The 25,492-nt window shown below is 45.9% G+C and overlaps 1 protein-coding gene and 2 long non-coding RNA genes across 3 annotated transcripts in view; 2 read left to right on the top strand and 1 right to left on the bottom strand.

Annotated features, from left to right (window-relative positions):
* The window catches only part of LOC135903672 (uncharacterized), a 98,473-nt gene extending 98,279 nt beyond the window's left edge, over nt 1–194 (top strand). Inside the window, exon 6 of the long non-coding RNA XR_010564884.1 lies at nt 97–194. This is a non-coding gene — a long non-coding RNA (uncharacterized lncRNA). The remainder of the gene's footprint in view (nt 1–96) is intronic.
* Nucleotides 195–302: 108 nt separating this feature from the next.
* The window catches only part of LOC135903669 (vitellogenin-6-like), a 43,225-nt gene continuing 18,035 nt past the window's right edge, over nt 303–25,492 (bottom strand). The window contains exons 12-25 of the mRNA XM_065433993.1: nt 23,468–23,685; nt 20,427–20,533; nt 19,272–19,546; nt 17,927–18,047; nt 15,821–16,040; nt 14,017–14,320; nt 11,916–12,125; nt 10,448–10,711; nt 8,894–9,028; nt 7,275–7,517; nt 5,425–5,725; nt 3,525–3,682; nt 2,159–2,398; nt 303–714 (exon numbers count right to left, since the gene is read on the bottom strand). Of these exons, the coding sequence (XP_065290065.1) occupies nt 550–714; nt 2,159–2,398; nt 3,525–3,682; nt 5,425–5,725; nt 7,275–7,517; nt 8,894–9,028; nt 10,448–10,711; nt 11,916–12,125; nt 14,017–14,320; nt 15,821–16,040; nt 17,927–18,047; nt 19,272–19,546; nt 20,427–20,533; nt 23,468–23,685 (2,961 nt within the window). The 3' untranslated portion in view covers nt 303–549. The remainder of the gene's footprint in view (nt 715–2,158; nt 2,399–3,524; nt 3,683–5,424; nt 5,726–7,274; nt 7,518–8,893; nt 9,029–10,447; nt 10,712–11,915; nt 12,126–14,016; nt 14,321–15,820; nt 16,041–17,926; nt 18,048–19,271; nt 19,547–20,426; nt 20,534–23,467; nt 23,686–25,492) is intronic.
* The window catches only part of LOC135903673 (uncharacterized), a 222,405-nt gene continuing 216,206 nt past the window's right edge, over nt 19,294–25,492 (top strand). Inside the window, exon 1 of the long non-coding RNA XR_010564885.1 lies at nt 19,294–19,422. This is a non-coding gene — a long non-coding RNA (uncharacterized lncRNA). The remainder of the gene's footprint in view (nt 19,423–25,492) is intronic.

The raw sequence follows: 25,492 nt of genomic DNA, 5'->3' as shown, positions 1-25,492 counted from the left end.
AATGCCCTGTGTTGTAAGAGGTGGGTGGGTAACCAATATAGGCGAGGGCGCCGGCATGCTTAGAGAAGGTCTCGAACATCTTTTTTTTTATTCCAGATTTCTTAAACCAGCAACACTTAACAGATTTAGCCCACTGTAGTTGATGGCAGCGTCACATGTTCTCTCGGGAGTGGCTCTCTCTGTGGAGGTTGACTCATCAGGTAAGCATGATAACGAATATTTGGACGTTAGGCTAAATTCGACGCTACGTGGATAGACAGTTCTGACATTATTCCACGTGCTATCTAAATATGAACACTGAATGACCAGTTTTTGACATCTTCCTTTATTGTCTTTTTTTACATAATACATAGATGGTAGACTAACGCGATTGCATTTTGGTGAAAGTTTAGCAGCTGAGAGCTCTCCCCCGTTAACCCCATTAGAGAAAGCTAGAAGGCACCACTTCTTTCCAGTTCTGCTCTCTGCATTTTAATCGTAGGAGTTTGCAGTAAGTGTGCTCGTTGTAATGGCGTGATGTTCGATTTGAGCGTCCGCCGCCAAGGGCAATTAGTGTGCCGGTGGGTGGCAGTCCGCGCTGGGTACAACATAGCTCTTGGCGAACTCGAGCGTGTTGTTGTACACGTGGCCATCAGGACCGGAGAGCTCGTGGTTCTTGTCCAGGTTGTAGTCACCACACAGGCCGCACAGCTTTCCACGGTAGAACGGAGCCACCTGAAAAAATAAGGCCGAAGGATAACGTTTACCAGCGTTCCATAGCCTTCCATAGCCTTCCATTGCCTTCGATCAAAGGTCAAGTCGAAGCAGGCGCTATAGAATATGAATCTTTTAGCACAAACATTAAATTGTTCATGTGGGTTAAGATGAATTAACTTGAATGAATTCCAAATATTATTTTTCAGTACCAGGTTCCGTAACCACAAAATGTATCTTCTGTAAATGCCGCTCAAGATATGATTCTCGTCACGAGTGAGCAGCTTGTAATCGGGGGCCGACGGGAACTATGAGGTCCCGCGGAACCGCCGCGTTTGCTCACATCTGTGACATTGTGCTGCTGAGCTTGAAGGCGCAGGTTCGAATCCTAGAAGCAGCAGATGCATTCCGGTGGGCCCGAAACTGACAAAAGTTTGCACATCGCGTTCTTGCTTCGCACTCGTTTACCCTATATAGGTGCGTGGTCATCAAAAGTATTTTAAAGACCACTCGACAGGGACATCTGTTATGGCTACTGTGTTCCTATGGTGCGTAAAACCACATCGATCAACGTCAGGTGCCCTTTTATCTGCTATTCGCGAAGAAAATTTTCTCAAGTTCTTGAACTCATCGCTTATCATACGTTTTCATCAAAAATATTCGAAGCCTTAGTTACGCTTCGTACATATTTAACTTCGAGCACATTCATTTATAGCAAGCAGATCGCGTCTTGCTGATTCCTCGGTTGTTCCACGGCGCATTTAGATATACAGTTCGCGCCTAAGGCAATTCCTGCAACGCGGCATGTCTAGGAAGGCGGCCATAGCAGAGATGTGTTCAGTTAAACTATTGGTGGCGGTCGCCTTACAAAGGACACTTCAGTCTGTCGACGACAATGTCCGAGTGTACCGTCAGGGGTCATAATTACCTGCTTTAAATATACGAAGCAACCGTAAATTGCAACTACTCCATTCCAGTTTGGATTCGGAAAATTGGATATCTATAGGCACAACACCTAGACCACTTCAGTCGGCGTGGCGCATGCCCCAAATACTCAATTATCAAGCCAAACGGTGTACGGGCGACAGTTTAAGAAAACATTATTTTTTCACACACCTATACGCAAACAAGGACTGCATTTCAACGTGCTCTCCGATAAGAGTACTTCAAGAATACAAAGAGAGCAGAACACCAGGCCGTTGAAGAACCTGTAAGTGAAAGAAGACTTACTCTTCCCTAGAGTACTGTTTCAACTGTGCCTCTCAATACATTAAATTAAAACATAGAAAAACAAAAATGGTCGGCAAACGGTGGTTCTCCGACGTCGATACAGCAGTCGCAATGGGCGCTCACAGTGTTGCTCGTTCTTCGTACGAGTTCTAGTTATTGAAGGTCAGCTAAACCTAGATGATTTCTCAGATTATAATCTCCTGGTTGTTAAGAGAAAAACGATTGCCTTACTAACCTCGACCACGAGCATGTTCCCGCCGAATCCCAAGTGGAGGCCGTAAGACTCGGAGTCCAGCTTGTACCACTTTGTGGACTCCTTCTTGATCCTGAACAGCTCAGCGTCGTGAGAGGTGTGGCTGTAGGGATGCTCGGCCGCGATGTCTACTTTGTTGCCGTCGACGCGTACAACCAGGCCAGATTCGCCGTCCAGTGGCAGGATCTCGATCATGGTCGTGTGGATGAACAACTTCACCGCCTGCGTTCGATCGCACAAAGAGAGAAGAGATTCGATTAATTGCATTTGCCATGATACACCGTTAGTCAGCAGTAGACGTGATTAGGCTGTTGTCGATAGCATTCCTATGTCTTCATGATATTGCCGGCCTATAGTATGCTATATATAGGTTGATGGTTTCAAAACGACATGTCAATGGCTGCCCTATTTAGACATTTGTATGCTGTTCCGTCGTTTTTGAGCAGCCAATAAACAATTAGGATCCCAGTATTTGATGCCGAACGCGAAGGTTTGAACTTCTTATTACTCGTATGCAACTTAAAGTACAGTTTTACACAGTTTTATAACGATCGAGTATTTACCCAGGAAGCTTAGACAATTGCCGAGTTTAACGCAAATAGCTCAACTAACACTCATGTGGGACAGCCCGAAAGCATAGAAGCTAATATGACACCGGGGGAAACAAATTGCGCCTTTCGTGCAACGCGAACTGATTGTTCACGCAGCCGCATGTGTTGTGTCAATCGATAGGGGTTGCTTTTCGCGTAAATCGCAATTCACGTTCATTGACAACATGAGTGGCTTGGCGAAAAACGATTAAGCATGCTCTGACAACAATGCATGGACTGAGTATTAGTGACGTCCAAAACTCAAAGGTAAGCTCTTCAACACAAAACTGGCTCTTAACCAGGCCCAACCATACATCTGCGCGGAGACTCATCAGTGCTTATCATTCCTTAATGGCCCAGCCTCTCAAGCAATGATGTAGGTTGGCTTAGCAGCTTCACCGCCATAGTGATGAAAAGTAGCCGTACAAGGGAATCCAAAGTTGCGCTTCCGCAAAGAAAGTTGTCTTCCCCTTGTCTTACACTGAGGAAGACAGGTCCATTGCCGTAGCTTGGCTCCTGACTTAGGCCTCTATTGTTCGGCTAGTATAATCATTTGAAGTCTTCACCTCGCTGCGGCATTTTGGACTTCACTGTTAATGACACGAATGCGACGCGGATGGCGGTAAAAGCTGTGTAATTAAGAATATATGATATTCCCTGCTGAATCTTACTTCGAGAGATGGCTTATCAACAAGCAGCTAACGCGAATTAATGAATTGTGCTCGCGTTTAGGTTGGCCGCTTGGGCCGAATCCTCACCTTGGTGAGCGTCGGGTTGTTCGTGGCACGAGCCAGGACCAGGAACCTCTTGTTAGGCGAGCAATCGCGAGCGACCACTTTGTAGCAGTCTGTCTCGGGCAGGTGGACCACGGTGCCATCGAAAGTGCGCACGCCGTGAGCCTGTAGGTCGCAGTACTCTGAAGCGGGAAAAAGGTTTGGCGGTGTTGTGAGATACGTAAATATTGACCGAAAGGGCCATGAAACTAGAAATAAGAGAGAATACAAAGAAAATAAACACGCTGCATGTCTGTGGAGAAAAGAAGAAAACAAAGGCGTGTCGACCAAAGAAGACGCGAAAGATCGACCTTCCTGGTATATGTATTCATATATGCTGAAATTGGGACAATAAACATGGTGAGATGCTGCATAACTGCATGATAATATTGCATTGTGCAAATTATTCTTTCATTGTCAGATCTTATTTGTTTGTGGACTTTCGATTTCTGCTATTCACTTCAATTTTGTTGATTCGTTTCGTTTACACGCTTGTGGAGTGTCCTCCAATATGGAAGGAAGCGCCAGATTTATGTTGAAAGCCGGTAAATTTCCTAGTATTTGCTTTTAATGCAGTAACGTCGCATGTGGAGGTTTTCTCTAGAGGAGCAATACATAACAATTAGCTATGAGTTAGATTCTGAGTTCACGTTAGCAGGAATAGGTTGAATACAGAGGAGGTGTTCCCTTTCGTATTTGGCGAGAGTGTACTGCGACGTTGTCTTCTTTCGCGTCGAGTTTGGTTGATACACCTTTCTCTTTTTTTTTGACAAGGAGGCCAAGGAATATTATCCGGTAGAGAGTGCAATCCATGTTGTCATGTGGGTGAAGTCGATTCTGTTGATCGTGTCTACTCGATCGGTGACCAATTCTGTATTTTTGTGTTGTAGAGGCCTACAGTTTCGTACCTTTTGGGACTCGCTACCACCTTGCAATGCAACGAAATTGCTCGTTTTTGTAATGGGTTGCATATATAGATAGCCATATCCCAGACAGGCAGGACCCGCATGAAGTCCGTGCAGAAGACTTCAGGCAAAAGAGTAGGTGCAATCTACTGCACCTTTGCGCTTAGTCACTGCTTGCTGGTTTAGGAAGCAATATTTACCACAACTAATGGTTAGGATATTGTCGGCTTTTTTGCTTGTATAATATGTTGCAGAAGCGCCACCTCAATTTAGTGACTTCGCAAACTGCTTCAAGATTATGTTGAAAAAGTATAGTATTTTTTTACCATTGAAAACGCCGTTGCGAACAACATAGGCAACTTATACGCAAATGGTTTCAGCTATCGCGTTGTCTTTGTCCTTTTCCGTTGTGCGTAGCACCATTTCAACATAGAAGGGCAACACATTTATTATGATACACGAACTATCTACTTGAATGTCCCTGATGGAAAGCGAAAAGGTGCTGTCCTCTTTTGCCAAAATACCTGCCTGCCTGCCTGATGTTGCTGAAATGGCTGTCTGATATAGTTATCATTTTGAATTAATTCTTGGCGAGGTTAGCAAATCGAAGTGCGAAACCAAATAATTCGACAGCTCGAAGAAGGGGCACACTGAATATAGGAGAGAAAATTGGCATCCACTGTACTGCAGCTACATATAACAACGAAATTCTCCAAAAATCTAAAAAATGTTCTCAGTAATCCATATCTGTTCCCTTTGTACCTTCGTGCTACAGTCAGGTGGATGAGGATTTTTTTTTTTTCAGGAACCTTCCATACATCGCGGGTTTCCGCAAAACCAAATTTCCATGATTTATTGTACATATTGCGAAATTGGTTTGATCGATCCTTTTCATCAACATCTTTCCGCTCGATGGGGCAAGCACCTAAACGTCGAGGCTTGCAGCACCTCAAGGTTTAGGCTTCCGACGGAACACTTACTGTGTCTGTAGAGCTTGGAGTACTCCGCGGCATACGAGTAACCGGTTGGCGAGAAGATCCTTGGCTCGAGGAGCTTGCTAAAGGTGGGCACCTCCCAGTGTTCGTGGTGGTGGCCGTCCTCGGTTGTGACGATCATGTTGGTGTGTGGCTTCTCATCAACTCTCCACCATGGAACTTGAGAGACGACGTGGAGCTTGCCATGGTCACTCGTGAAGTACGAGCGAACCACACCCAGGAAGCCGGCTTTCCAGGGTTTGTACGTGTAGCGTTTCGCGTAGTACGGTGCCAAGCGGCTCAGCAGCTGCAGAACAAAGCAGCGACAAAATAGACGTGCTTTCAACGTGACTTGCGTGTTCGAAAGGCGATTTTGAGGACAAGCATATGATGTTTCCTAGAGTACGACCGACGTGAATGCAAAGTGGATCTGCCTGAAAGTCACATATTTAAGGTGCTGGTTTTGTGCCTCTTATACAATAATGAAAAGGGCATTCCAACGACTCAGTCCTGTTAGGGTTGCTAGAAATGCTGTTAGTTAATATGAAACATTTTGGACCATCTATCTAGAGATAATAGAGGACGCAGTTGCCCTGTTCGAAGCCGTGTGTTTCTGCGCGTAGAAAAAAAGGCGAACGAAGTTGGCGGTTGAAGGCCATGCATTAAACGACCGGGAAAGATGGTAACATAAATTAGGGAAATAGAGTATATTAGGGTCATTACAGAAAATGTGTAAGGGTGCGATGCTTTACTAGGACGAGCTACGGACCATAGTACAATAGAGTGAACACAGCGGAAAGATAAAGAGAAGTATATATCGCTTGTCGGCCCCAGCTGGCATCTTGTCTCACAAGGTATTATCATAACGTCTGTTCGTCCAACACTAAATCCATTCGACGTCAACGTCAGAATTAGCAGAAAATATCTGGCTCTCAAGTACAACCAGGAAGCGGCTGACTACGTTGAATTTTATACCTGCTTGCCAAGAACAAACGCTACACTATCCTTAGGGAGTTGGTGCTTGCGTGTCTGTGGCGGGCGCGCGAGTGTATGTGTATGTATTTGTATGTATGTATGTGTGCGCCCACACACTCTTATGCCGGCAATATAGTACTCTGTATTCAGGACAAACTTATTCTTGTGGAAACTATCTACAATTAAGATCCAATTCGTCGATATGCGCTAAAATTCCGCTAAGTGCTTGCAGCAGGTTGTAATTACTTAAGCCATGTAAAGACGATGCAAAGACAAGCAGTCCACACATCTATGAAGATAGTGACCCGCCGTGGTTGCTCAGTGGCTATGGTGTTGGACTGCTGAGCACGATGTCGCGGGATCGAATCCCGGCCACGGCGGCCGCATTTCGATGGGGGCGAAATGCGAAAACACCCGTGTGCTTAGATGTGGGTGCACGTTAAAGAACCCCAGGTGGTCAAAATTTCCGGAGTCCTCCAATACGGCGTGCCTCATAATCAGAAAGTGGTTTTGGCACGTAAAAGCACAAATATTATTATTATTATGAAGATAGTGGGATGATACGCAGTGGATCATGCGCAGAAGCAAGAGGGACTGAGCTGGCACCCTAGATTCTCGTTGATGGCACGAAGACAGCTGTGGGATACACAGTGGCTGAAGCGCCGACGTATAAGATAAACTAAGCTCGCGCCGCAGATCGTCGGCTAGAGTACGTTTCACCCCATTCCGAATCACACTCTTCCGCACTACACCCTTTTAAGCTGCATACGGTGAAGTCTGTAACCAACCATGCTTTGAAATATAAAGTGTTGATTGGTTGAAGAATTGCATTGTCTGAAAGAAGCTAACGCTTGGAAAAGACGGTGGCATTGTATACTCACAGACTTGTAGTTCTTCCACTCTACGTCAGCGGTGAATTTGCCGAGTCGACTGGAGTAACGGAGCAGTCTGTAACAGTACTGGCTGAACGGGATGCCCTTCTCTTGATGATGGTGACATTTGTTTGCGAGCCAGTGGAGGAATGTGCTGCCGAACCTGTTCCTGCCGACTGCCTTGCCTTGCGCTGCGGCTGCCAACTGCTGTTCGTCCTCGTCGGTGTGTGTGAACTTGCCGTTAATCGTGATCTGTTTTCAGAGAAAAAGAATACAAAGTTAAGAAGCATCTCTGCGATCTACAGAACAAGTAAACTTGTAGGTAGTTGTTTCAATGTGTTGACTATAAAGAGCTACTATAGCTTCACACAGGATTAAATGCTTCATTGAAAAAGTTTTTAGAGCGCAGATCTTAGGCCACTGTTCCTCTGACGAGCGTCGGCGTCGGTGGCGTAGCCGAGCGAACGAGAACAGCGAAAGATGAAAGAGCGAATGCGGAGCGGGAGATGAGACTCGAGCCGCGAACCGCGGAGACCAACGAGAGCGGGCTCCCGAGTGACTTGCGCGCCGGAAAGTGGTGTCATGTGGACTATCCCGAGCGCCCGATCCGTACTTTTGTCTGATCTCAGCCGCACCGCTCGTTTCGTACTATCCTCTGTTCGCGTGAGCTCTCGCTCGCGCTTTTTTGGCTTTTTTGGTTTGGTCTCGTTATGGATTGCTTCGATTGTCATTGTTTGCGATTATTTTGTAATATGATTAGATGCGGGACACGCATTGTGTAGTACTTTCTGGAAGCCACGTGTCGCCAGCTATCATACTGGAACCTTCGACGAGCCAAGTTCTAAAAGCCGACGCGTTTGACTTGCAGATCAGATTTTGAACGATCGCCGACTCGGCTACATGTATCTCTCAAATTCTTTGCCTCAATATATCGCGAAATGAAAGCGCTTATGGATCTGCGCTCAAAGTTTGCTTTAGGGAGCAGAGTAATCGTCTGTGAATTTATTTTTCCACTACACTGATGTCGCTAAGCTAGTTTAGAGGGGTGCACTTTTTCAGCTCCATTTGTATTTCTAAGGCAGAATAAAGGCAGATTGATAATTGGCAGTAAAAATGAAAGGGAAAGTGCATTTTCGTATTTAATACTGCTACACGTGTACCTCGAATCTACTGCTTCTTTAATTTAGCATCGATGCACTATACAGTGCTCATATATGCTACGTGAGCAATTGCGAATCTACTGCAAAGCGTTGTATCATTTCCAGATCTTCTTGCATTTGTAACAGTGGCTTAATTCAGACTCAAAAGCATTCACATAGAAATACTCCTTGCTTAGAAACCGACTATAGCGCGATTACACGTAGTACTTTCATGTAATTACGTGCAAAATTCATTTGTTGGTCTTCACATTTCAGTGTTTCAGTTCTGTGCCTAGAATTCGCTGCTAGCAGCTAAATTGACAGTAATAAACCGGGGCTCTTGTCTGCAGGTAGCACATATCAGTTTTACGAGATGACAGTGAAGTGGCCGTAGCTTTGTTTGTCGTACTTCGATGACTCTGACAGTGGCCCAAAGGCCTCGTCCACCACTTCAGGTTTTATCATGGTCGGCAGGAATCGAAAACTTACACTCGACCCTGCTTCGCAGGTGCTTCCATAGTGGGCGTCGAGGTGGGCGTCGATGTGGTGTCCCGCGTAGAACGTAGCCAGATTAGCTACGGTCCAGTCGGGCTTGGGGAACTTCGCCGATGCGGCCAGGCAGATCTGCAGAAATGAGGTGCATAGGTAGAAAATTTTTTTTTTCTTCAGTGAGCTCTAGCCTACACCCACCTTTTCCACCAACTCCAGGCTTATATACTTAGCTTTAGTACGGGGATCATAAAGACAGGTTACGATCACGTGCCTTGGGCTACACCATTTCACTTATACATACTGTGTCTCCCAGCTAAGGTTAGCCAAGCTGGTGAACAAAAAAAAAAGAAAATGACGGTGCGAAACACAGCTATAAAACCTACTATATTCGGTCATCAGAGGCCTGAGACCGAACAACGTAACTGTAAAGATCGTATCTTGCGCCGCGAATTTAGCATGTCTTTTTTTTTTCGTTGAAACTCAGGTTAACATTAGTTGACACACCATGTAGAATAAGGCGCTATGAGTGATGTAAATACTACTGAATATTCTGAAAATAGTTCAATGAATCAAATGATGAATGAGGTGATGTTCCGGTCAAGTGCGAGGCGCACGAAAAGAATGAGTCAAATAAAGTTAGAATGCATGCACACTAAGTGCAACGTAAAAATAAGTAATAAAAATAATATAAAGCTTAACGCATATATAGTATTAGTATCTTGGGGTACACACACGCGCGCATACACAGAAAAGAAAAATTCTGCACAGCACATAATGCCCTCTTGGCGATCATTGGACGCTTACTCGCCGCCCCTTTTATATTCATTGTCTTTATTACTGTTATGCTGAGAGAACTGGTACGACGAAAGACGGAAACTTAGTTGCACGTTCTAAGGCGAGGATTCCTTTGTGAATTCTGCATGAGGACCTCATAATAACCGCCGTAACCTCATAATAGAAACACATTGACGATATACATGAAAAGGATTTGTGAAAATAAACCGTTGAAACAGAACTGATCCAAATTTTCTTCTGATCCTATGAAGCATGATCTATGTCTGCAGAAAACTTCCCTGTATATGACCTGGGGTTTGTACCTACTACCACGCTGCGCGCAATCGGTGCATGCAATGAATTCACTGAAAGCGTCAGTGACAGAAAAAGTCTCAGCAAAAAGTCCCTATTTGTTTATACATCATCTGCTTTACATTATCAAGGTCACTGGCGGTACATTAGTTAAACCGTCAATAATTTCTGCAACTGTTCCAACCAGCAGATTGAGAATGGATCGTTTTGTAAACTACCAGTCACACAGGAACCGGATCTGCAATAACATATTTCACGCTGGAAAATACTAATGCGACAGGGAAAACTGAGCACAAGAAAACGGGGACCTTGAAAGCTAAGCGCTTGTATTGTTTGCTGCATTTTTATCGCACACGCTCTAAAAGAGCGTGAGCTCATTTGCGCTACTTGTTCCTTTTGCCAGTGGTCGTGAACCGTTCATTGCGCTTAAGGAACGCGCGATAAACCCGGCCTTGCAAGGCTTACCTTCAGCCCTTCGGTGTCAGCGTGGCTGAACGGCGTCCTTTCGTAGAAGAACTGTAGCTTGTGGTTGAAGAGGTCGTGGTTGAAAGAGTACCGCAACTCGGCGGTTGCCTTTCGCTCCTTGGTCTCACCCTTGAAGTTGACGTCGAGTTTCAGGACGTGGGTGGACGGCACCTCCGGATCGTCGGCGATTTGGTCATGCACGTTGAAGTGGCTGTGACGTTCGTCGTCTGGCTCCAAGAACTTGTACGAAATGTCGATGTCCAGCTAAAAGAGAGATTGAAGAAGGCTATGCTTTAAAGTTTGCCCACTGTGGATGTACTGGACATGACTGCTTGCTGATTAGGCTTGGCAATGTGGCGCAATATCTGGCACCTGTTATCTTTCTTTGTTTCGGTTATGTGTTCATTTGCTGAAGGCTCATTCGAAAAATTAGCCTGGGGGGACTCTGCTTGAGGCTTACAATTGCCTTACCAGGCAGAACACTCTCTTACAGTTCCAATAGAAGAAGCCGAAAAAGCCCCCTTAGACTACACTTACACGCTAAAAAACGTTTTGAAGTATTTCATGTTAAAATGGGCATCTCATATTAACACAGAAGTAGTTATGTTAGGTCAGGTTCAGAATCCCTGTTGAGACATTCGAGGAAATAACAGTTACAATAGAATAACATTGCGTTTGCAAGGCAGGGTATTTGAACCGCATTCTTTTGATCTCCCTGCCTGTTGCTGCAACCTGGTTTACTTATGAAGATTCTCCTTTTTTTAATAAGTTGCGTTATATGAACGCGTACATTTGAAGGGGATCATCCGCTGGTTCTATATTGACGTAAGATCTTCAAACATTTATGTAACATTGAATTTCATAGAACTCGCCTTGTTCGTGTTCCTCTGGATCTCATGAATATTTTTCATGCGTACTTCAACAAGAAATATTCCCCTTGCAGATGTTTACGTTTACTAATGAACCAAATGTTTACATAAACATCAAGATGTCTAGGGCTACATAAGGAACCGTAAAATCCAGATGATTTCTGAGTTGAAAGGATAGTGATGTAACATCCCGTAGCATTTGGTGCTTTAGGTATTGTTTACTCTATGCATCTATTCTAGATGCCCTGATGTGAAAATCATGACTGCTCTTGTATATTGTGTTGCGGCTTTTCTTTTCATCACATTTAGAAGTGTTCAGTGACCCGGTCACGCAGGTGACGGTTTTATTGTTTCTACAGTTACCAAATCTCAGAATTGTCATGTACAGTAAAGCAAGAACAAACATTGGAAAGCGAAAATAGTAGCCTAAAGAGGCGTGAACCTTACTTTGAAAAAGCTGTTAAAGTTTTCCGATTGTTATGACAACCTGCAATTATTACGCATGAGTCCTCTCGCTCCATTTCCGAATCCGAGACAGCGGGGGTCCCCGTGTTCATTTCTGTCTTTGTTTTTCTCATGGAGAAATATTCTTGACTCACTTCTTTGGTGGCATCTTGAGCAGCAGGGAGGGCGTAGATCTTGATGTCACGTGGGTGCCAGTGAGGATTGACGGCCATGTAGATGAAGCGCTCCCGACACGACATCTCGTGGTAGACTTCTCGCACGGCCCGGTGCAGCCCCTTGCTGATCAAGTGGCCCTTGACGTTCAGGCTGACGCCAAAGGTGTCGTCGAAGTAGTGGCGGTCGAACTGCGCATGTACCCGAATTAATGGCATTAAAGAAGGAAAACTTTAGTTGTGGAATATCTACTGAAAGTGACATTCCACTCTACTGCAAAACTAGCAGTGTTAAACGCTGCGAATGTGAATCTTAAAAAAAGGTGCTTTCAAAAAACACAAGACTTCAAAAGAAAAGAAGCAGAACAAAAACGGAAATAACAAAGTTTGCTCTAGAAGAACGTGCTTTTTCGACGCGATACCTTCAAATTTTCACCCTGTGCGAGAACAGCATCCGATAACGGAAAGCAGATGAAAGTGCCCTTGCGGCGTTGTGTCCACCGCCTGCATGCCGGGCGAAACTGCTTGTCGCGCCGTACATGAAAGCTGTGGACAGGCCATGTGAGAATGCGCTGAGTTACCGCCGCAAAAACCTCATTCCCTGCGGCTCATCAGAGCCTGCGCATCTTTCTAGAGCAGTCGTGGCTTTGCAACTGGCTTTCCCTACGTGTGTATTAGAAAACCTCATGACGACAGCAGGGTGAGTGTGGAACTTTGCTCATCATTTGTGAATAATTGAAGCACTGTAAACAGCCCCTCTTTCCCTCATTGCTCCATCAATTTCCCCCTGTCTACTATGTACCCTGTATCCCAGCTGGCCGATGTTTCGCTGTCAGCCATCATGGTGAGGCCAGCAGAACTTCGCTCTGCCTTTTGTTCTTAGAACCACGAATAAATGTCATACATTGTCTTCTGTGCATTGTTGGTCAAAGCCGCCTAGAACAGGCGTTGAGTAAGTGCGCCAGGACAGTCAAGAAGACGACCTCAAAAACAGGGGAAGAAGGAAGACAACAGAAGATATGGACGCATTGGTCTTTTCGGTGCACGTCTCATTGTCTCGATAGCACTCAGGCGGACAGGCAACCTTTCTTTTCTTTGGTGTGGTGTTCCTTCTTCCTACTTTGATTCGTAAATAAACACTAATCCAGTAGCGTTTCAAGACCGTCCTGCAGTAAAGTTCATAGTGAGAAGGAATTTCTCATAATATTTTTCAGTTATACTCGTATTCAAACCGTGCTAAAGAACAAAACGATAATTGGCATGTCAGGGAGCAGTCATCGCAAAAAGTGTATGGGTGTGCGGGGCGAGGAGGAGAGGCGCATTTTCAACCGAGACAGGCCGCCTGTCATCAAATGCCACGTATGTGCTGCATCGGAAAAGGGCATTCTTTTTTCAATCATGACGAAGAGGCGTCGCCTGGTCGGGAAGATCGGAACCATTCGCAAGATGGCTGCCCTAGTAACCCCGCCCTAAGCGTTAGCCGTGCAGCGGGCTAGCCGTTTTTTGCACCCAGTCTCGAGCTAGCCGAACCACTTGGGGATCTTGAGCTACTGCTTCCTCCATGATAATTCACACTACAGGGCACTTTCCAGCGTATTAGTTTAATCCACCACGCTTCTCACCGATGATCGAATGCTGATCGAGCATTAAGCATGCATAGGCGCAGACGGGAGCGCTGCAGCGTGCTTACAGAGCCACCGGCGTCCCCGAAAGACGCCATCAGGCTAATCTGACGCGGCGGCAAACGCTCGTAGAGCCACCGGCTCACGAAGCAAAAGGTGAGGGTTTGCCGCGGCGGTGGGAATTTCCACAATACTGCGGGCGCAGTCTCTGGGTTCCGCCGTCTGTGATGTGCTGAGGGCAACACCTGGTGGTGGTATCCAGAGAGCTAAGATTTTCATCACGTGACAGAACTCCTGTCTTTCATTGGTGAAAGCGCACGCGGCATCGCGTGCGCTTGCCCCAATGGAAGAACCTTCTGGCGCGTCGCCGAGGTCTGCGCAGCGCTCGGCGACGGCAGACGCAAGGCTGACGATGAGTTGAGGAATGTTAACACTTCAAATTATTTCCGTGCATGTTTTACCTCGGTCAGTTCTTCAGGTCGGTAGAGGGGCTTCGCCAGCCTGAAGAACTCAGTCATTGCCTGTGGTCCATCAGCGTTAATGTCAAAGGGCATGACGAACGTGAATGGCAGGAAGTTGTGGTTGATAACGTTCCAGGGCAGGTGCAGGGGTCGGCGCAGGCTGAGCTTGCCCTCGAGTGGCGCCAGGGTCGCCTTGAGGTCGAGCGGCCAGGAGATGACGGTCCTCGCAGTGTAGCCAGTTCCGATACCCAGCTTGGCGAACTCCGGCGCGAAGCCAAACATCTGGCTAGACGCGACGTCGTATCTGTTCGGAAGGTGGGGGGAATTGAAAAAAACAAATAAATCACCAGCGATTACGAAACTCCCTAATGTGATATTTGAGCACAGCTCTATATGTATATTCATTTCGCGTTATAGTGGCTGCCGCGGACGATCTGTCTTGTGCGGCATGTTTCAAGCGGAGCCAAGTGTGGTCCGCCTGCCTTGCAATGCGGGAAAGCGCGAGAATGCTGCGCGTGGGTGACGCGTGGGCGTGATTCCCAGCAGCTGCCGCCGGCTACTCTGGCGCCATCTCGTAGCCGTTGTCGTCGTAGTGCGCGTCTTGCGCGGCACTGTGCTTTTCCCCTCACGCTTTCGCCATACCCTCTTCCTCCGCTTTCTACCTCATGCTCTTGCTGCACCCTCCTCCTCCGTTTAGTCTTCATGCTCACTTCTCTCTCACCGCTTTTTCATCCTCCGCTGCGCTTCGGGTTCGGTCTTTCATCCGCTGCGCTCGTTCGCACGTTTACGCCGCCGATAAACGCCTGCGCTACACGCAGGAACGTTAACGAGACTAATGTGTGGTGTGGTTACGCGAAATGGTCCAAATGATGGTCTCCGCTGTTTCGTTTTAGTCATGGGAGGCAATGTCATGGAAATTTTCAACTTAAGTATGATTAGCTATTCGGAAGCCATGCCGAACATGAGAGAATTCTACAGGCAGAAACGTTTACTGCGGAGTCCATTCGGCACGCATTTAAGATTCGATTCGCTTGTGATCACGAGTACTCACAAGGTAGGTCACGAGTAATCGCGGCTCTGAGATACATTCAGGGGTTTCAAGTTCAAGTTCATTTATTTACCACATACATGGAGCTTCACATAAGTGGTTGGAACGAGGGAAAGAAAGGTGCATTAAAAACCAAATGGGTGCAAAACCATTTGGGTCTGCATCCGAAATGTATTGCAGACCGGTATATACCCGCCATCATTGGGCACAAGATTCAACTAACACCTTCCATACTCGAGTCACCGTACGGCTCGCATTTATGCAAATCTTATAGTGGAAATTGTGGGAGTAGCTATCTCTCCATGAATGCCGCCGTTAAAGCGATTAACATTGACGAAACCTACTATCACACAATATTGCCGCCACAGAGACGCGTTGTGTAAAGTTGTGTATGCAGCAGGGTTCTTCTCACGCGCTTTTTCTCTGGACGTGATGCCCCATCTAGCAGCGCGACAAGAAAGTCTGCGTGGTGCGCGCGTGTCAATATATAAAAGGCAGGATTCTCTAAAGATATCCTGTCACGCACTGCAAACAATTTCGATGAATATTATTTTTTTTTTGTAAATGAAGCGTTCCGCTTACCCGATGGTACATAATCAGTGACCCAAACTAGTACGACAGTTGCTTTGGAGCCCGGTTCCCTCGCCACATCCGCTTGATTCTCTACCAATAAGACCACGTACCACCCAGTAACCCAGGTAGGTGGGAAAACGGAAAACAACCCTCGGCTTAGGGATTAACCGCAGAAGTACTCACAGGTAGTGGCGCTTGATGTCCAAGTTGAGCTCTGCGTTGTCGCCGTGAGTGAGACCCATCTTCTCTCGCTTTCCGTAGATGAACTCAGCCTGTTTGAAGTCGAAGATGACTGGCACGCCCAGCTCGCTCGGCATCAGCACAGTCACGTCTTTAGTCAAGTAAAAGTACTTCTTGCGGACTTCGGCCCCCAACAACTTCTGAACGGCCTCCCCTGGTTTATCTGAAGGAGCGTAGTACAGTGGGAAGTAACATGGAAGGTATTAGATTCAACCGCTGTAGCGCCATAAACTTGCTATTTTCGAGTACGATATACCATATTTCTTTAAAAAAAGGAGCGTAGATGTCGTAGCGAAAAACACAGAGTAGACAGGAAAGACGCCTCCCCACTCCCTTCCCAAGATGTCGAACAAGTTAGCCTAACGATATCTCATTCTGTTGCTGAGTAGCGCATTTCACGTATTATGGCCGGAGTACTACAGGCGTTTAAGTGCTGAATTTATGTCCTATATGTTCCTTATAGGTGCAGAATTAAGCAAATTCTGCTTTCTCACATCGCACATTCCAACCTCCTGGGCTGGGGAAATTCTGACTATCATGGCGTGTCCCAACATCATACGTGTGGATTGCTTTGTCCTCATCGTGGGTGAATGGGAAGGATGCTTTGCGACTTGCGTTGGTTGCCTTACCGGTTTTGAAAAACATAGCTCGCGAGCCTTTACTCTTTCTGGAAAAAGCGCTTGCCCATTTATTCAGCCCAATTCGTACTTGCGAGAATATATTGATGAAAATACAAATGACACTTGAAACGTGATGCTGGATGTTTTTGCCATTCTTGTTTCACACGTAAGTTCATTTGACTTGGTCCGCACGAGGACAATCTATAAGTGTAATAAAATTACTTCAAGTCAAACCTCACTCTCCGACGGATATACACAAGGTGTATAATGTACTGCGGAAACTATGGTGATTGCTATGGCGGTGAAATACAAACCTAATGTGTCTTCATTCTTTGGTAGTAGCCGCGGACAGCATTAGCATAGACATACCCGTACTCGTAATCAGAGACTATGTGCATAGACACATTATCATGGACTGCAAAAATATTCCTGTGCGTATTTTCCGCGGTCAGCCAAACAAACGAGGAGATATGAGGTCGCATGAGCGTTTACGTTACAACGATAACAGTAACTGTTAATAACACGAAGACATGTCTTATTGTTAGAGTAGTATTTAGTAGCAGCCTATTGAGATCATATGAAGGCATACCTCTCAGCGGTCTCCAATCATATCTGATTAGCTTCAATCGAGCTTATCCATATCCTCGTAAAATTCTCTCCTCCATCAAGCTATCTAACCCTCCAGTTCACTATCTCATGAGGCAACAGCCGTATAGATAAGATGAGCATGATTAGCATGCCGTACGTGTTGCATGCATTGTAGCTGCTCACCTAATACCGCACTAAATAGAGACTAGTGGTCCGCATTTCACGCTCTGATTTCTTATGTATTAGTTAGAATAAACTAAGAGGCACACGTTTTAAATGAAGCGGTCTATGAGCGTTGTCAGTACATGAGTGAGAGGTGGGTAAAAATTTATTGAACAAACCCAGCTTCCACTGCGATCATGTGAGGTGGCGCGTGCCTAAACGCTGCTTTTCGGTGCCCCTGAAACCAACCTTCTGAAGCTTTTCTCATGGTAATGTATTTTGCGTATATTGTTTTTAACTGGTTCTCCAGATAATTATCATTAGCTAATACAGTATAAAATAATTTGCCCACTTTGGATCATATCATGTTACCAAATCGTCACAATCGTCCTTCCTGCTTGCGTTTCATTTATTTAAAAGAAAAAAAATGCACGCTTGCGCCGCTGCTGGTGTCAAGAATGCTACGTCACGCTCACAACGTTCATCTCATTCGCGACTTGAAATTACCGAGCGCGCAACGTTAAAGACAAGAAAGGCACGCGAGATAGATAACAGTATATGTTTTCTGACAAGAACAGACCTTAAGGGAGCTAACATTTCTTTGAGGGCACAATAGAAACCGATTCACGTCTCACATGCACACTACCACATATTGCAACTTGATAGTGAAACTACCAACCTCTATTTTGAAATGTGGCTAAGAGGTTCTCGTCGATGCTATAAGTGTCGACGGTCTTTCCGAAGATGGACAGGCTGAGACGTGCGTACATCGGGTCGTACTCTCGGTCGGCGATGTGCAGCTGCGCATTGCAGAGAAGACAATAAAACCCACCTTTAACTGTGCGAAGCGGGTGATGACACGGAAAGAGTGGCAGTTCGCACATTTCCGGCTATTTTATACATATACTACAGCGGGGTCAAGGTCTCCATTCGGTCCTCCTCCTTTGGTACTAAACATGTTACCCAAGTCGAAAAGAAAATGTGTTAGCGCACACTGATATTCACGCGTAAATTGTGTCAGAAGTGAATGAATAAGTAGGCAAAAAAAACATGATTGACTATGCAAATGTCTACAAATATTTGCTAATGATTTGAAGACGTCTGAGAGAAGCCTGAAACAAGTCATACTTCAAGCCATGTCTGAAGGCACAAGAGGTAGCTAAACCGCACTCAATTTGTAGCGTAGCTGTTGAATTTGCTGGGCGCAAACTAAAGAGACCAACACACGTACCATGTCTTGTACTGCCCAATCATGAAAAGAATACAGCGAATTTACAATGGCGCTCTTTATAATTCGTGCAAACCAAGTGAAAACAAAATATAATGTTATCCCGCATCTAGAGTAAAGCCTTTAGGGGAAAATTATAAGCACGAACACAATGCATTTCAGTGCAATTTTACAAATACATATCGACCCTGATTGGTAATTGGTATATATAAGGAAACGTGCAATGAACAATGACTGTCTTCATAAGTGGGTATTTGTTAGAATTAACAATTTCGGAACGGAATTTCGGAATTTTCCGAACGAGGAAATTTTCTGTAGTCACGTCAAAATTGGCCCTTTCGCAACACCTACAATTATACTCGTAAATACAGAAATCGCCCTCATTGGTACAAAATCGCGTCTGTTGTAATGACAGGATGACAGATTGTGATACGAGAATGTCTTTCAAAGGCTACAAATGTTTACCGTGACAACTGCGGGCCCCAAAACGTGACACATCTTTAACGTTTCAGCGTTTCCTTGAAGTGCTCAAATGTCGTGTGAGAGAGCAACTCAACATTACTACGTAGCCGAACAGGCTACCGAACAGGCGAACAGGCATTCATGGAGTCCGGTTGTCGCTACAAGGGACGTGCATCATAGTTATAGAACCCTAAAGCGTTGAGTACATTCATAGCACTGTCAGAACACTCCAAAGCTACCAACACAATATTCAATCAGCTTGTGATTAGGCACTTCATATATACAAGATTTGTCCCGTCGATAATCATTTAGTCAGTGCCTTAAAAACACTCACGGAGTCCTCGATCTCCTTTCGTTCTTTAGCTGATGCATCACGCGGGATGCGACGACGGCCCATGAAGTTCCAAAGGTTCTTCGTGGATCCGGGCTGTGGACCCAGGAGGTGATTGAAGGTCTTGTCCATGCCCCAGCTCTCGAACTCAAGGGTGAGTGTGTCAAAGGAGTGGCCAGCCTTGTAGTCCCTTAGCATGATATAACAGTTACGGGGCAGGTAGCTGTCGTGCGAGCGGATCATCACCGAGGACGTCATGCCACCGTAGTCGTACTTGGCTGCATCGAAAAATGGAACCATTGCAGCCCCGAGCTTTCGGACCTGTACGCGACTAAATCGTAACAAAGATAGACTTCTGCCTGGCGGTTATTTGTTCCTTATTTGGTCAGTACGCTCCTGCTTGTTCAGTGAACAGAAAGAAATTAATGCTTCTTAAAGCTGAAGAAAAGAAAAGAAGAGAAAAAAACAAGGGAAGTGGTTGCCCATGCGGAAATTCTATTTGCCGTCAGGCTACTGCGAAATGTTTAATTGATGATAAAGGACTCGGTCTACGGACGTATTATTAAAGGTTATTCAGGCGAAAGTTGCTTTGGCAAGCCTCCCAGACCTTTGACCGTGGTTGCCCCTTTCTTGCGCATAATGTGCGCATGCCTAACTTCCCGACGTAGAAATGCGCGAGACCTTCTTCGCGCGAGAGCTGTGGATTCTTTGTCCGAAGAGGTAAAGTGCAGAATCATTGAACTATATCTGCATAGCGCAACAAAACAAGGACACAAGGAGAAACGAAAACGAAGACAAGCGCTAACTACAAACAATGAAAAATTTACTTCAGGGATCGGTCATACTTACGCCCCCAAGCAACCACGTGCATAGCGATGATATCGACACGGAAGTAAATTTTCGTTGTTGATAGTTAGCGCTTGTATTCGTCTTCGTTTCTTCCTGTATCCTTGTTTTGTTGCGCTATACAAATACCTTTCACTGATGACCGACCAATAAGCCCACATCGCCACCCTCGTATGTGCCGAAGCTTGACAGCAGTCTTTCAAGGGGAACAGAGTAACACCAATAGTGGAATAGTAGCAGGAACACATCTGTCGAAATTGTCAGATGTTCTACAGAAAATAACAGGCTTTAGACATTTGGGTGTAAGCTTACGGCTGTATGTGGAAGAGATGATAAGGTGAGACGAAGCCTTGTCGATGGGTCTCCTGAACCTTGTGTCGTCATCCCATTCTGGCAGCACGTAGCGCATCTGCTGGGCACTGTGGAAGAGAAGTGAGAGCAAGTATGGAATCGAACGTGTCTTCTTTCCGGCGAGCAGTCATCAGTGGGTTTATAAAGGCACCGAGTGAATGTGTGATCTTATATCAAAGCTAAATGTTTAGAAGTGTCCTGAGTGTGAGTGGTTCTGGCACACAGGCATGCATTGACGTTTTCCTTTATGGTAACCTGTGAAAACGTGACCATACAATCAGGATACTATCGCTCATGCAGCTAAACCTTCAGGACAAGAAGTAAGTATGTAAGTATTAGTAAGTTAGTTGACTATAAGAAGCCGCAAGTACGTCGCCAACGGTAAAAACTAGGCTGATAGACTAATAAATCTTAACAGTACGAATTTCTTAACTCTCTTTTAATCCGAAGATTTGAGTGATTCACGCTCTCTTGTCTCGCCAACCTGTGCAAGATTATACATCATCAAATGCCTATTACCTAGGGAGCATTGGATACTTTACCACCTTTTATTAATCGCATTTTTGGTCATTCAATAAGCTCATGAGTGCAGGTAGCGCCGAACCATGTGCGAGGCATAATCTGTGCTTTTCTGCGATCCGCGCAAGCGTCGTGATAGACATACCTTCAGGGCTGCCCTCTGACACTTGTCGCGGAACTGTATCGCCTATCGCTCTGTGCTAAAAAAATTATATGAAGAGGAACGCGATTCGCTGCGTTGACGGTCAAGATGGGCGCTTGACGGGCAGTCATGTTGACCGTCATGTTTGCGCCGTCATATAATCTTGAACGTCATATTTGCAGGCTCGCAAATATGGAAATCGCTGTTGATTGGACCATTGAATCTATACCCATGCCCACTGCCACTAAGATGGTGGCTTTGGCGCACTGCTTCGTCATCTGGCGGCGGAGCTAACACTACGCACTTAAAGGGAAGCTGAAGAGTCTGTCGAATTCAATAAGACGCTCATATACGGATGCGGGAGCCTTATAAACCATGTAGGTAAAATTTGGGGGTTTTATTTCAATTAGGAGCGACGTAATCGTCGGTTGAAATTGCGCTGTAGCTCCGCCCCCCTTTGAGTGAGCGAGCGGAGCGGAGACCGGAAACCGCGGTGTTGTGACGTCAACTCTGCTTCGTTCCTTCGCAGCGTCCGCGACCGTGCCTGACCGCGCTTGTTTCTGCGTGCGTGCCATCGTAATCTGCTTTGATCGACCATGCATTCCTTTGTTGGTGCGTCTGCGTGTATGTAGAGTGGTAGTCAACGTGCGTGGTAGTCAACGTGAGTGGTAATCAACGTGAGTGGTAGTCAACGTGAGTGGTAGTCAACAGATGAAGGTCACTACACGTACTGCATGAACCGGGAAGATTTTCACGCGTTTAAACCATCTTTGTAGATTGCCGACAGCTTTGGCGGCGCACAAATGCCCACGATCGCATCCCCGCTTACGTTCCACGAGGAGGCATGCAGGAACACAACACTACAGTTGTTTGACCGGAAACGAGCTCAGTATATCGGCGAAAGATCGGCGAGACCACTAGATCGCTTTGCAAAAAACATACTCAGCAAAGAGCATTTCCAACACTAGGAGATCCCAAGACTTTGCTTTCGTTCGTGTCGAAAGCACTGCTCGCACAAGCATCGTTTGCTTCTTCGAGAAGCCGGCTCTTCGAAATCGGCTCGTACATGTAAGGAGTAACACCGAACTCCTCAGAAAAACGCAGTCTCTCTGAATTTTCCATTACTGTCTCAGAAAAACAGCACCAAACTACCTGGCACCGCGCTTCATGTGTAGCGGCAGAGGTCGGCAGCGGCAGAGTTGACGTCACGAGGCGCACCGACCAATCACAGGCGGAAACAAGACGCGCGAGCTGGGCGTGTCCGCTGCTGCACTTTTCGTCGAAATAAAATACATTTGCGCTTTCTTTCGCTCAATTTCGATATGATATTCGAATTCGGAGGGTTGAAAACCATTATGTACAGATGTTCACTCATTTTTTCTGGAAAACCTTTCAGCTTCCCTTTAATTCCGCAGACTCGCTGTAGCGTGCTAAGTTGCACAAAATTGGGATCAGATACGCGGTTTAGATCTAGACATGCACAAGGAATTGCCTCTGCTTTTGGGCGGCAAGGAATATAAGCAATTTTTTTCGAATATTCGTATTATGTAAAATTGTGGAGAATTTTTGAATACTTGCTGCGAATAAAAATACTATATATAGAATATTGGTAGTCCAATTTTCTTAAATATTCAGACGGCCCTATTCGTCTGTTATCTCCGCTGCAGTGTAATTCAATGTTTTTTGGTAGAAACATATCTTACAATAACCAAGAAGTTTGGGCACAACCGCTGAATACCTAATGAATACCTTAACTCATCGTCATCATATTCATCATAACATGGTATGAAGTCCACTACAAGGGGGAGGGCTGCCTTATTTCCACAGTCCAATCTCAGTTGCCTATCCAGCAGCACAGACCCTTTGTCTCTGCCCTCTTCAAGGGCTACCTCTGACACTAATGTGAACTAGATGGATCATTCTTCTTCTTTCCCAAATCCACTTGAGTCCTCCTGAATTTTAACCTCATATGTATCATACCCCAGCTCGTCGATCGCTGCGTTGACCTCAACTTGTTTTACAATTTCACACTGGTCCATCAAGTTTCAAGGCAGGATAGTTACTTTCCAAAATGTATCTATGAGCTGGCATTCATGAATTGAAAGTATGACCCAAATGCGTTACACCAGTAGAAATTATACTTGTCGGCTAGCCTAGATGAACGCATTAGTGGTACGGAAGAGCAGGCGTGTAAATGAACACCTCCTCTGTTTGTTGTCCTTGTTCCACTTATCGTCCTTGTTTGCACGCCGGTGTCACCGTATTATGAATCACTAACAACGCGTTTCACTTTCATTAGTTCTAAACACAAGAACTATCGTTTGTCAGCCGAGTGACTCACAGTTCTCGATGGCAGGGGTACTTGGACTTGGCCAGGGAGCGGAATGCGCTCGAGACGAACGCCACCACCTGGTCGCTGGGCTCGGTGATCATTTCGCGGGCGATGTGTCGCAATAGGTAGAGCTCTGGGTGGCTGAACAGGACGACGAGGAAGGAGGCGATACGGAGCTCACTCGGTTCGCTCGTGTTGTAGAATATCGGCAAGGCGATAGAGTGTGCCTGCGAGGAAGCGAGAGAAAGCGGGTCGCGAGAACAGGACTTCGTGGACAGTCGTGAGTGAGAGGAAGTTTGAAAAGCATGTAATAGATGCCTCTTAAATTGCGACACGAAAGCAGAAAAATCAGAAAATGTGAGAACAGCTCGGCCCGCACGACATACACAGTGGATATGGGATGTCAAGGCTTGATCTAAGAACCAATAGATGTTCAGGGGTTAATTCGCACTTGGGACATCTGCTGACATATAGGAAGCACAATATTACTGCCGTCCATAGTGTCGTGTGAAATGAGGTGCTGCTTTATGAAGCGTTCTAATCACAACAAGTTCGGGACAGGCGTATAGAACAAGAAATATATTGAAGCAGTTGCCACTTTGAAAAAAGATACGCCATGTTTCTATGAGATTTCCATAGGGCTACATGATAGAACAATAATAAAACACCTAACTCAACTGGCACCTTTGGCTCCTCAAATGGTGAAGGGTTAGGGGTCGTAAGGCAGGTCTGATTAGGTCAGGTTGTAGTCGTTTATGCATGTTAGTTGCTACGTAATAGGAACGTTACCCTTTAAATTGTCATAATCTTGCTCTATTGATCTGATGTTCTTGTACATTAACGTCTACTTTGCTGAATTCTCAAAGTATTCATCTCGTTGCACGTCTTCCGAAAATGTAAAAATGAAACTACAGTGCCACATACTCGAGAAATTGACATGCTGTTTGAATAAGAAATCTTAAGAGAGTCGGCAGCAGCTGGCGCTGACTTTGTAGTAACATGATCCAAAATAGGCGGTGACATCTGCACTATGGTTTTGGCACATACTGTATTTATTGAAGTATAGGTTAATCTTTTTCTTTTATAAAAAATTACCGACGATTACGTTACTTCCTAATGCGAAATTTGAGCGCAGCAAATAAGCTGTTTCACCTTTTCGATAGATTGAGGCAAAGAAATCGAGCAACACATGTATGCGCTATCACAGAATTTTTTTTTTATTTTTCACACGTATTCCTTTAACAAAGACTCCATTAACAGTTCTTGACAGTCATGAAGGAAGCTTTGTGGTCGGAGAAATAGACTGATATATGTTCGACTTGGTACACCAATGCTTGATTCTCAAAGACGAGATCTATACAAGTGCCTCGCGAGGTTGTCACAGCCGTGGGACGCGTTACGAGCGAGAGGAACGGGATGTTCTCCCGCATAAGTGTTAGGAAATTGCTGTTTGTCTTTATGTCAACATTAAAGTCCCCCACTACTAACATCGGTGTGGATCGATGGACGGTTAATGCGAGTTGCAGGAAGTGCACGACGTCTTTCGTGAGTGCGGTAGCGGACTCACGAAAGCGGTATCAGTCGGTCGCTGCTAGCGCTGGGGGGATGAAAGGGGGGCGGAGCTGGTTATGAGGCCGACGACAACGCGAAACCCAGGAACGGACGCCAAAGAGCCATTTGTGTAGCCAGCCCTCCTCCACAGTCTCTCCTCCTCCCTTCCATCATCCTCCCTCGCCCGGAGAGCCGACAGCGCGCATGCGCGGCGGCGGAGCAGCGGCGCATGCGCGGCGGCGGAGCGCGGCGGCGGAGGCGAGCTGGTTACGAGGCCGACGCCGACGACGACGACGCCGACGACGACGCGAAACCCAGGAACGGACGCCAAAGAGCTGCGCTCTAAAACGTCACCCAAAAGGAGCCACTGAATTATGTTCGTGAACAAAACTAGCAATGGTATTAAGCTAACGGAGGTACTTCGTCGAACGCGCCGCAGTGACACTCTGGAGATTACTTAAGACTAGCTTTAGATAGAGCTGC

Source organism: Dermacentor albipictus, chromosome 9, assembly GCF_038994185.2.
Source record: "Dermacentor albipictus isolate Rhodes 1998 colony chromosome 9, USDA_Dalb.pri_finalv2, whole genome shotgun sequence".
Taxonomy (NCBI): Eukaryota; Metazoa; Arthropoda; class Arachnida; order Ixodida; family Ixodidae; genus Dermacentor; species Dermacentor albipictus.
This window is presented reverse-complemented; position numbering and strand designations above follow the sequence as displayed.